Here is a 12,899-nt window from a genome sequence, read left to right as displayed (position 1 = left end):
GAAAATACAGCCTCTCTGGCTGCTGTTGCTTCTCTGTTTCGACTGTGGAAGACTCAATCTGTCACACTGGGGCTCCTCTGGGTCCTGCGTGCTCTCTTGCTGCTCCAAATCTCTTGGGCAGCTCCGTTTTCACTGTGGTAAGTGGCTACTCCTTTAAAGTTAAACAAACTTTGAACAAAAACTCATGGATCAGGGGGAAAATACCTCAAATCACCTCAAAATCTGAACTGAAGGATGTCAAAAACTACACTGCAGTGCTCAATTTTTGCCAACTAACATAAGTCACACTGGTCACCACAGGCACAGCAGTCAGGTTAGTCATAAGTTACACAGATCAAATCAGTGACTCTGGTCACTGATCACATAACTATGCTGGAGTTGTGAAGGACAAAGGCTGTTAGTCATTGGATTTTAAAATAAATCTTTATGTTTAGTTGAGAAACATGTGTTTCTCCAACTTTCATTGCCACGTCTTGCATTTGAGCCCCGCCACCTTGACATTGTATGCCATGTGAGTGGGTTACCTTATGCTTGTGTTGGTGTATGCCTCTCATGATGACACCTAATGACTCGCCCGTCTGCTATGTTTGCTATGAACATGTTGTCACATGGCTATACATTGACTCTTTGGCGTATTTGTCGACTTTTTTCACATGCCTTGTCTCCCATGTCTGCTCCAAGGCCTTTTGTTGTTTTGACTATTCATCTTGGTCTTTTCTTGAGCCATCGCCTTTTGTGGTTGTCTTTGTATTCTGCGTGTTCGGCCTCCACCTTCTTCTTTGACCTTGCTTGGTCCCGCTGCAGCCTGCACTGGGATCTTGTTTCGCTTCTTTTTGGCAAATGGTTGAGAATGTGCTTGTGCTCTAAGACTCTGAAAGAAAGCTGAATGCAAAACTCAATTCACAAAGATGGAGTTACAAATGAATATGCACAATGAACTGACTGACTGGTGTAAGATTGACTATGCAAGTGACTGGTACTGGTGTGTCTGATACAAGACTGGCATGCCCAAAATGGAGCTTGAGACTTTCTTAACATTTTGCATGCATTAGGTTGCTTCAAGAGCTGGATGTCTGTCGGGTGACAGTGAACTATACCTCTGCCACTCTAGATTCAGTAAGTATGCATGAACTCGTGATGGGACATACTGTATGTCAAGTGTGTTTGGCCCAAGCCCTGAGCTTAGGTTGCCAGATCTAATAACAAAAGGTCTTTCCAAATTCAGCAGAATCTTTTCAACTAAGACTTGCCTGAAGTTGGGTCTTTGATCCTCGGGGCACTTGTACTAGAGCTGTCAGTCTGTGGATGTAACCATTGTTTGAGAGCATGCAGGATGATCGTGATAAGAACCCTTCTTGTTGACGTTTTTCTGATGCAGTCTTGTTGACGTTGTTCTGATGCAGACTTGCTTGACTTTGAGCAGAATTATTTTGGTCATAGTTGATTCTAGTGGCTTTATTAGGCTTCCTGAAGGAGTTGGATAGGTAGGCACTAATAGATAGAGATAGTATTTGTTTGAATAAGGCACTGCCAAAGCTTCCAATGAAATGTGGTGGCTAAGGTGAGCTTGCCACTCTACAAAGATTATGTATTCATGCTCAACTTGTGAAGGTGCAACTTCAGTCCAAAGCTTCAAGAGTGCAGCACATCAAGTCAGCTGGAGAATGTCATTGACACCACTATTCTGAATAGTGTAATAGCTTGCACTATTGAGCTAAAACACGGTTTACAGCTAAATTGGTGCACGGTTCGACAGAGTTTTAGTGGTCCTTCAAAACCCTAATTTTTGGGGCACCCTTCAATATCTATAAATAGACAGTCTGTCCACCATTCAGCCTTATCCCTTTTGTGTAGGTTCTCACTCCTCTTGTGCAAATTTTGGCCAATAGTCGTCATCCATGTGGTGGTTGGACTTCTGCAACAGTTGCCACACCTTTCACAGCTCCTTCAGTGCTTGGTGCCTTCATCCATCGCTGCCGCTCACTGTATGGTGCCCTCCCTCTAGTTGCGTTGTGCGTTCGTGTCATTGCCAGCCCCTCTTGCTACCTACGTTTGGACTCTACAGTCCCTAGCGTTAGATGGCAGCCCTTCCCCAGTATTAGGCGACCTCCTATTGCTTGCATTTGGTCTTCTCCTCTGCAAGCGCCAGTTGGTGTGCATCCTTCTCCTGGTGGCTCTCCTACTACTGTGTTTGCAACTTTCTGGTGCCACCCACCTCATCAGTCACCTCCTATTGCAATTCCCTCAGTCTCTCCTCACTCTAGTGATCAACGTTTGGTGTTTCCTCGCCTTTTGACCTTCTGATTGGTGGTCACAACACTTGAGATTTGTCTTTGGTGACGTCACTCTCTGATATTGCATTGCTCTATCCTCGGGCATTTTGTTCACTTCAGATTTTGTTCTCTCTGTGTTTGAGTTTTGAGTTTTGCATTTGTGTCTTGCGTTTAGGATTTGAGTTTTGCTTGTCATTGTTTGAGACTGTGTGTTTTCAGTTGTGGTCGTATGTGCTGTGTTTCCTCAGCGCAAAAAGGCATCATGGTCTCGAGTAGGAGGTTGACACACCTTTACATTTACCATCTCCTTCAGATGTTGGTACCAGAGCCTATGCCGAACCCTTGATTAGCTCACCCTGATCACATCCATCAATGGATAGCCCAATATGCCATTGGTAATGTTGAGTTAATGTAGGGGTTGTTTCTTGAGTTCCACTCGTAGTTATAGCATTTTTCCCTCACATCTGAGCATTGGAGTCATCTCATAGGTTGCTATGTTACACAAGATCACACTCAACGTATGAATCTTGATTTTGATCTTTAGGAGTTGTCCATTAAGGAAGGGGATGATTTGAAAGTCAAGTTGATAACTTGGCTGAATATTGGCAGTTACTCGCCGAGTTTGTTGCTATTGGTTCCTTGAAGTTAGACGATGATTAGGACACGTTTCTCTTTAACAAGTTGCCCGACAAATACTTCCATTTTATTGAGCACATTATCTCACTATCTTGATGGCCTACCTTCTACTAGTTTGAAAGTCTCCACGCAATCTTACTCACAGGGGCGAGGGTAGGTTGCCTCTTCAGGATGGAAAATCAATAGTGGCAAGAACTCGCAAGATGCAAAGGGAAGCTAAAATGAAGGTGATACCCTTTCCTTCGATGGAACTAAAGAAACATGACCCCTTTGGTAGCAAATTTCTAAGAAAATAAGGTTTTACCCACATTGCCAGAGGTCGGGTCGTGTGGACGAGGAGTGTTGTACTAAGGCCTAGGGTCTTCTAGCTAGAAAACCATTGCAGACTACTGTGATTGGGTTGGCCAGTCTAGTGGGGCTACATCTCCCGTTGTTGCACCATTTGCTCCATCTACCCTAGTGGTTACTGGACATGTGGCATGCGAACAACCTTAGCAGTGTATATCATTCACCACTCTTGAAGGATCAGTTGATTGGTTTGCTAATGGCTCACCTATTGCGCTTAATGCATCTATTCCTAGAGCATATGCACCTTCTAGGACCAGTTCTCGAACTTGATGTATGCGATGGTGGCCACACACTTAGCCTTTTCCTTTTTAAACTTCCGTTGCATACTCACATACTCATTGCATTTTGCACTTAACTTTGCTTTCCTTTACTTTTAGTTTTGTTTTTTGGAGCATCTCACTTCTCATCTCTGTGCTTGCAAATTTTGATTTCTTTTGCAGGATTTTGTATTTCAGTGTATGGCTCACATATAGGTTTGTACCAGTCCTTGTTGGGCTAGAGACAAGAGCTAGGTGTCGTTCCTTTCATGGTTCCGTCTACCCAGGGTTTTACTCTTCTATTAGCATGGAAGCGTCCGCTTCCTCGGCGGATTGTGTAACATCTCTCTTGATGCTATTATGGCGGTGACTTCTATCCTTGCTTTTCCAGTCTAGATGCATCATCTTCATCCATATGTTTCTCAGCACCCCATGATGACCGATATCATTAGGCTTCTCTTTTTTCTTTGATATCGACATCTAGGTTGAGAGAGGGTTTGTATCCTTCTTGGTATTCTACAGGTTTTGGTACTTGTCTTAGATATCCCCTCTCCCCTTTCCCCACCTCTGTTGTATCTTGTTCTATGCATCGCATGATTCATCATCTTTGTACTAGGGCACTTGGGCAAGTGAATAGTTTCCTCACGAAGGATACTGTCTGAGTGGCATCTATTACATGAGCATTTTTTAGTATGTAGTGCAAAGCACCATTGGATGGATCGTGAGCTATTTCCACTAGCGGATTATACCATCCTTCATCACCTTTTCCTCGTCATCGGCACCCTCGAATGGATGGGTAAGCTTACACTGTTTTGTGATGTCGGATGTACCATATCTACTATCCACCTTTGTAGGGCTTGGTAGGCCATTGGGTAGTTGATGTGCACCCTTTGTCCGATGTCTTGTCCTCTCTAGGGTGATTACTTGGACTCCCTTGGTAAGATAACCATCACCTTAGGGCTTGGTAGACCACTGGCCAGTTGCCATGCACCCTTGGTCCAATGCCTTCGTTGCTTTGGATGGGACGCCTTGGGGTAAACCTTGCATACCTTTCAAGTTTCATCTTCAGCTCAGTTTTGGGCGTGTGAGGGGATGTTGACCTAAAACACACTTTATAACTAATTAGCATCTTTAAACAACCCCAAAACACGCTTCATTAATGAAAAACACAAAATTGGTACACGGTTCAAGAGAGTTTCATTGGTTTATTAAATCCCTAATTTTTGGGGCACCCTTCAACATCTATAAATAGATAGATTTTCCACCATGTAGTCTTATCCCTTTTGTGTAGGTTCACTCCTCTTGTGCAGATTCCAGCCAATAGTCTTCATCCATGTGGTGGTTCTCGACCTTTGCGACAACTGCCATACCTACCACAGCTCCTCTAGTGCTTGGCGTCTTCATCCATTGCTACCGTTGATTGTCTGGTGCCCTCCGTCTAGCTGTGTTCGGCATTCCTGTCATTACCAGTCCCTCCTATTTCTTGGGTTTGGACTCTACAGTCCCTGGTGTCAAGTGGCAGCCCTTCCCTAGCATCAGCTGACCTCCTATTGCTTGCGTTTGGTCGTCTCCTCTAGGGATACTAGTTGATGTGCATCCTCCTCCTGGCGGCTCTCCTATTGCTGCGTTTGCAGCTTTCTGGTGCCGCCCACCTCATCAATCACCTCTTGCTGTGGTCACCTTAGTCTCTCGTCACTCTGGTGATCATTGTTTGGTGTTTCCTTGCCTTCCGACACTCGGACTGGTGGTCACAACACTTGGGATCCGTCTCCAGTGGACGTCACTCTCTGACACTCCATTGCTTTGCCCTTGGGCATTCTGTACACTCTTACATTCATTTACAGCATTCATTCACTTTAGAGTTTCTTTTCTCTGTGTTTGTATTTGTGTTTGAGTTTTGAGTTTTGCATTTGCATTTTGCGCTTAGAGTTTGAGTTTTGCTTGTTATTGTCTAAGTCTTTGTGTTTTCAGTCATGGTCGTACATGTTGTGTTTCCTTAGTGCAAACCCTAGCATATCTTTTCACTTGATTTGTGTATTTTTGAGTTGTCTCTGTTTTCTGCATGCACATAGAACCTTCGAGGAGGTATCGATCGCTAGGTGTGTCCAACCCCTGCTTGGAAGGTTGTTGGGTTGAAACAAAAAAGGTCTCTTGGGTTTGGCTGGCATAATGTGGTCTTGTTAAGATTTCCTCACACTGCTTTTCTTTGATTCTTCAGGACTGGCAGTAGAGCCAGTCTAATTGATGTAAGATCTACTTGGATTTCAAATGTCATTATTGACTGTTTGCTGCTATCTCATCCTTTGAGAAGAATTCTTCCAAGTAGAATTTTAATTGTAGATATATCTCCTCCCACCCCCCCTTCCCCCATTTCAAAAAAAAAAAGAAAAAGAAAACAAAACACACTTCACAGGGAAAAGAAGAAACCACCCTGTCAGAACATACGTCCGTGGCTTATGATATACAGGTTTGTTGCAGCGATTCGATCTCTGGATATCAAAATAGTATACTTATATGTATGATATCTGACATTAGCATGACTGTATGAAGTCTATAGCCCCATTAGGATACTCCAATTTGTTTTCTTGGTGTCCAACATGTAACGGAAGTTTTAAGTCATGTCTAAGAATGGCATTGAATCGATTCAATTAAACAAATAATGTAAAAAAGATCCTGTGGTTGAGGCATGCCTGATATAGGTACTATTTTCTTCTGAGCAGCTCTAGAATTCAAGTAGCTTGCACCCAATTGTACCCCATAGTTTGGAGCTCATTTAAAAGTGATGCTTGTTTGTGCTGTACATGCAATATGATTTAGTAAGTGGTAAAATGTTTGTTGCAGAAGTATGGTCTCCTGTCTGTGCAAGCTTGTTCTGATGAACATGGTACATGGTTTTGCAGGATTTCAATTTGATTATGTGTTTGATTGGACAATTCTTAAATACCAGCAGTCTCAAATGGCCAAGAAGCCTCAAAGACTTGTGAGTAATTGGGGGCTTGTAGTCTTCTTTTTACTTTTCTCAAGAGTTTTATCTGGTTAGCCTTCTAGAATATGTTATGCTCCAAGGAATATTGTTATGTTTGATGTCTTTAGATTGCTGTGCACATCCTTCCTGCAAATTTTTGCTGTTATAGCTGGATGTATGCTCAGTTCGACTATTCTTTGTTTTAACTGTTATAGTATGGTCTGTCTATTTTCTCTCTGAGGACTTTTGGCCACACTCATATGCCCTTCATGTAAGAAGCTGTTGACTGTATTGTGTACTATGCACTCCTTTTCCAGTCCTTTTCTGGCCTAACAACTGTTGGGATTCATATTTCAGGTTGGAGTAGGAGATTCTAGTGATGCACCAGGAGCTTCCATTGAGTTTCCATCTGGTAATGAATTCTGATAGTCTTACCTTATAGATAATTGCATGTGTACTTGTTGATCCTGAAACGTTAAACATCCATTATATTGGTGCTGCACTTGGTTGCCAAGTTAAACATTTACTTGTATCATGACAAAACGTACCACCTAAGGGCTCATGAGGGAGTATATGTTATAATGCTATCTTAATCCTTTGTACATGATGAAACTTACCACCTAAGGGCTCATGAGTGAATGTATACTGTGATACAACTGATGAGGTCCAGCTATCCAAAATAAAAGTGTTGAATGAAAAGCTAAAAACTGGAAACTGAAAATACGGTGCTGTGAGTGTGATAAGTGTCGTGTATGTGTATGTGCATATGTAGCTCTGGTACTCCAGATAATGGCTACAAAAGGGGAACAAATGTCGGCTGTGATAGGGGAACAACTGTCGGCTGTGATAATCTCTGAATCCTTTGTACATGTCGAAACCTACCACCCAAGTGTTCACGAGGCAGAAAATATTACAGTACTGTCTTAATCTTTTGTACAATCTGCAGGACAAGAAGGTCAACAAGTGCCACGAAAGGATACTGCAGATGGATCTCGTCGTAGGTATACTGGAGGGGTGAGTGGGGCAGTTGCACAAGGTTCATTGGAGACACCAAAGCTGAAGGGTCCAGTTGCTGACAACAGTGCAGCAAAAGATGTGGTACATTCATAAAGTTACTCTTGAAGCTTCCTGAAAAAGCTTTATTTTCTTGACCGCTAGTGCTTTTAATGCATGTATCCGTGCAACCCCAATGCCTTCATATGTTTTGCATTGCATGTACTAGTACTACCAGCCTCACAAGCATTGGGCATCGGCATTCGCCACAAATGCTTCTTCAATCACACTGTTCTTTAGTGATTATGTTCAGTATGGGTAAGCATTGCAGCAAGACATGCTCTCATACTCATTTCTACTCACAAAGACTACTATTGCATGAGTGGGTCTAAGTGCATTGAATAATTGGTTTGTTGCATGTTAATTTTCTAAATGTCTTTTGCTGCAGCTTGTAACTTGGTTCATCACCTCTGAACATAGTAGGTTCACACATTTTGTTTAGTGACTGTCTATGACACACCATACTCTGGCAGTTGTGATGTTTGAGTTATCTTACATCTAGAAGGTGTTGTACAGGTTATCTGATTAGTCCTGCATGAGATTATAACTGCCTGCAACAGGCCATTGTATGCAGGATGGCTATTTGGACTCTGTAAATCCATTACTACACCTGCACATGGTCTGGAACAGAGAGCAAGCATATTTTTTGAACACGTGCTTCCTTTGCAGGGCCCAACAGGATCTGAGCAGGGCCGATCCTCAATATTTACGCGAGGTGGAAGCTCGTCAAGGAGAGCTATAGTATCCACAAGCAGCAGACAAGCATCAGCAAATGAAAATGTAGATCCTCCACGATTTCTGGCAAGTAAAATTGTTCCCATCGTTCGATCTTCTGACCCAAAGCGAGCGGTGGTTGCAAAGCGGAATCCTTCTGTCAGGAGTAGTAACCATGAGGATGCTCTCAAGGGATTTCAGTTTCTCTCCATGGATGCAGAGCATAGGAAATAACTGGGAAAGCTTGTTGGGCTGCAGCATAATTCATCAAATATCTTTGACGTGTGAGGTGCCATCTACTAATTTTTCCTTCACAAAGAGCCCATAATGTGACAAGGTAACATGATGCAGTCACATGCTTGACGTTCGTGGTATCCTTTATCATTATGGTCAAGTCTCTGTAAAAGTGTTAGGAGACTCCTCAAGTCTCTTGATTGATTGGTTTCCTCTGGATCCTTTCAAAAGCTGCTTTTTATGGTTGTGACACGGTTCTGGGAAAGGGAAGTGCGCCTCGTAGACGCTTACTCAAATAAGTGCCCTCAGATTCTTCAGTCAACGTGGGTGTCTGAAGCGTTGATCAGGGGATTACAAATCCTTGAACTACTTCAAATGTGGAATATGATGTGACACAGCTGTTAATGTACGTTCAAGATGCCATTAGTGAGAGAGCGGCCATGGCATGCATGCACATGTATATAAACTTCATTGTTTTCAACGTGATAAGCACTATCGTGGTGTAAGCTAGTGCTAGCATTCTACATGTTTTGAAATCTACCTGTGTTGTGTACATGATGGGTCACTTCAAACGAATTATTCTTATCAGTTTGAATGTGAACATATGGAGGTCTAATGTAATTCTGGTTGTATTCAGTACGTTTTGGGTCTGATTTTGTGAAGTTAATGCTTAATGTTGACTCCTCTGTGGTGTTTGCTGAATATGTTTCTTAAGAGTAGGGTCTATACCTACTGTGACGTGAAGGTGAATATTAGCAAAACAATGGAATCGTCTAAACGTCGGAAACACATGAACTTTGCTACTCTAGGCACACCTGTGGGTAATTTGGTTTGCTTGTGCTGCAACGGAAGGCAAATTAGTGGCAGATCATTCAAGTTAAGGTCTTGGTGAATTTGCAGGTTTTTCATCAGGAGATTTTGTAGAAATCCTATTAGGACCTTTGACAATTTGTAGCAATAAGTAATTGGTACACATTTCATTTGAGGGCTTATAAAGGTAGGCATGACATGCCTTGATCTGATGGGGCTAGATGTATGGGACCAAAAGATGAGAGAAAAGCAGGAGCAGCTGAGAGGAACAAGTAGTTGTATGTGGGAGATTGGTTTGGCCATTAATAGTCTCTTTATTCCCCCGTCCCTCCATCTCACCTTGCGTGTTGATTGAGCATTCAAAAAAACATCATTTTGCTTTCATTGCTTAGTGCTGGTAAATGATTGGAATAATTGAGCTTTACAATGCTCAGGAATGAGATCTTGTACCTTTGACATTCATCATCTTATAAACCTTGAGAAAGAGGAGTGACTTTTTTTTTTGGGGGGGGGGGGGGGGGATGAGTTGTGTAAAAAGTTTTAATAGTCAAACTATATAGATCATGACACTGAAAGTAGAAAATTTCAGGTATAAATATCAAAGACCAAGTTACAAATGAAGGATTCACAAGAGTGATAATGAGGGGCCAATAGAGTAACATTGAAGGGTGCATTGATTTTAAGTTTTACAATATCCAAAATATGAAGAAGTTTGCATGGCCCGATTGTATGACTTGTATTAAGCTTATATGTGGTCCGTAAGGGTTTGAATCGTACCTTTAAGCCACTTTTAAAAGTCATCTTTTTGTGCGAAATTGGTGTGGGGTGTGTTTTGCTTATAGGGGGAATCACCTTATTGGTCCCTTTGAAAAGTTGCATGGGATGATGACATGATAAATGGGCGCAAATTTATTTTTTCTTTGGGTCAAGTGAGTTGAATGTAATAAATCATCGCATAATGTGTGTTTTGTTCAGTGGGAACTCTAAAAACACATTGACAAGTGAAATAAATATACAAATATTCAAACATGGATTTGTGAAGCGTCTGCAAGAATAGTGGAAAAGTCAATACATGTGTCTCTAACATGCTTTCATTAGAGGAATGGATCTATTGGAGACAAAAAGTCTTTACTTTTATGCTACATTGATCACTAAGTGCAGTCTTGGAGTAGATATTGCAAACTAACTATAAATAACAACATTGTACTTGATTATTCACATAATCTATGTACTTAATGCATTTTATTGCAATAAAATATGCTCCTCATAGCTTCTATGTGGCCAATGGTGCAACAAAAGATTATTCAATGAATGCTTCTAGATGCAAAGAGTTGATGTGCTTCCTTTGGCAAGGGGCCCATTAGGATATGTACAAGAGTCTTTCTTCAACTCACAATGAGTTAGAGTGGGCGATGAATGGCCAGGTATCTTACACTTGAAATGGGCAAATATGGCTTCTCAATGAGAGACCCATCCAATTGCCAAAGGTTGGTGTGGACATCAAAATTGCAAGCACATGAGATCATGGTTGCTTTTGCTGCCAAAAAATCTCATCAACAATGTAGCTTTTTGGCTAATGTATAATAATGTATGTTGAGAATATTCAAACCACCATGTATCCTTGGGGGACAAACTTTGGCATCCCTTCACATGAACCTCATTTTCCTTGCTTTTTTATAGTGTATCCTTGAGGGACACACTTTGCCATCCCTTCACATGAGCCTCCTTGTTTTCCTTGCTTTTCCAAATAATCTCCATTGACATGGATTTATTAGTCGCGCATTTCTCCATGTCACAAGTAGAAGGAATTGAATGTAGGCCATTGTAATGGATTTCACAACCTTGATATACATGAAGAGGGCAACTGGATAATCTGAGTAAGCCATTGAACTGTAGGGTGCACTAATTATAGAACTTAGTCTAATAAATGTGCACACACACCAAATTACTCCAAAGAATACGTAAGAAGGGTAACATTATTTTCGGGCATAAAAAGAAATCATTAGCATAAGCTTGTATTGAGAACGACCACCCAATTGTAACCCCATGTGAATGACCATTTACTTCCCAACATAGTAAGATTTTGCTATTTGTATAGAGCTAGAAACAAACTTGTAAATTGTGACTAAACCCCAATTTAGCTAGTGTCAACACAAGATAAAGTCAATTGCCATTTCAATGTTTGCCCATAGTATGAGTATAGCTTGTTGCATATATTTAGCATACTCAAATAACATGCACATTGGCAATACCACCATGATTTGTCCCTGAGGTACAAAACCATATTGATTAGGATATATATCATGATGCACAAACAATGAATCAAAAGAATTTTAATGACTAGCTCCCCACCTATAATGGGAGCTCACGCTCAACCACCAAGACCCACGGACCACTTATTCCTTCAAGCATTTCAAGTGAGCACTAATAGCTACCTCTCATATAGCCGACACACTATGCCTCTCTACGAGGGTAGTGAGCTTACCTTGATGCCCGATTGAGTTGCTTTCTCTCTCAAGCACTTCGATAGCTCCACGATTGGTGATGCAAGCTCAAGCATCCTCAAGCCTCTTCCTTCAAGTTCCATCCTCCATAGTTTCCCGCGAGATGAGAGAAAAGAAGGGAAGAGAAGAAGAAGAGAGGAGATGGTGGAGGGCTTCACCTCTCCAAGATTCCTCACCCTCACACGTTCACTCCCTCACTCACTCACACTTCCTCCCTAAAGCACTCACAAGCAAGCAAAGAGAAGAGAAGAAGATGAGTCCACTTTTGCCACGTACCAAAGAATAACCTATTCATTCACTTTTCAACTTTATATACAAACACCCAAATCCCTTTTTGGGTGGTCATCCCCTTATCCCCTTTTTAACATGGCCGACCATGGCCTCGGTTCTCTTTTCCATTGTCTTCATATATTTCTAGCTTCCTTTCTACCGCCCATCTACCTTTACAATTTGCACAGGAGGGAGCCTGACACTTTTTTCCTTGATTTTTAAGGCTGCCCTTGTACTTTTAGTTGTTCTCTTTCCTGCCTCTTCCATTGTGTCCGATTTCCTTCTAGGCCACCTCTCTTAGGTCCTGACTTGTGCTTTTTCACTTTTTTCACTTTCTTACTTGTGCTGAGGTTATTAACATTATCCCCCTCCTAGTTTAGTACTAGTCCCATGGCACTGATGTGTAATAGTTGGAAGGTGGGATCTGTGTAGCTAGATGGCTTTTTTGAGTTTGTATACAAGCCCTTGCGGGGGATGGTGTTGGGTGGATGGGCCCTTGAAATTGAAGATGTAGTTGGGATGGGTCCCTCTTTGATGCTGGCCTTGAGTGGATTTGTCCTTTGAAATTGAATATTTGTTGGACTTGCGGTTTCGAGTTGGTGAAGGTTTGGTGATTTAAAAAGGCGGTCGTGTGAGTTGATGATGATGGGGTCTCGGGGGAATTGGTCTTGGGAAGAAACTAATCAATTGATTATGGCGGCCAGGAGCGCATTGCATGGATGATGGGGCCTCTAAAGTTGAGGGGTTTGGAGCCTTTGTTTGTACCTGAAAAGAAAGGAAGGTGCACTACCTGAGGGTGTGTCTGCGTTGTTGTGTGGTGCATTGTGCTTATGCC

General features: G+C 42.0%; 1 protein-coding gene across 1 annotated transcript in view; it reads left to right on the top strand.

Annotated features, from left to right (window-relative positions):
• The window catches only part of LOC148030539 (serine/threonine protein kinase HRR25-like), a 46,764-nt gene extending 37,744 nt beyond the window's left edge, over nt 1-9,020 (top strand). Inside the window, exons 11-14 of the mRNA XM_087686894.1 lie at nt 6,415-6,494; nt 6,837-6,891; nt 7,426-7,577; nt 8,202-9,020. Coding sequence (XP_087543020.1) covers nt 6,415-6,494; nt 6,837-6,891; nt 7,426-7,577; nt 8,202-8,480 — 566 coding nt within the window. The 3' untranslated portion in view covers nt 8,481-9,020. The remainder of the gene's footprint in view (nt 1-6,414; nt 6,495-6,836; nt 6,892-7,425; nt 7,578-8,201) is intronic.
• Nucleotides 9,021-12,899: the final 3,879 nt, after the last annotated feature.

Source organism: Lygodium microphyllum, chromosome 10, assembly GCF_053477565.2.
Source record: "Lygodium microphyllum isolate KBCC chromosome 10, Lygodium_microphyllum_v1.1.10, whole genome shotgun sequence".
NCBI lineage: Eukaryota > Viridiplantae > Streptophyta > Polypodiopsida > Schizaeales > Lygodiaceae > Lygodium > Lygodium microphyllum.
This window is presented reverse-complemented; position numbering and strand designations above follow the sequence as displayed.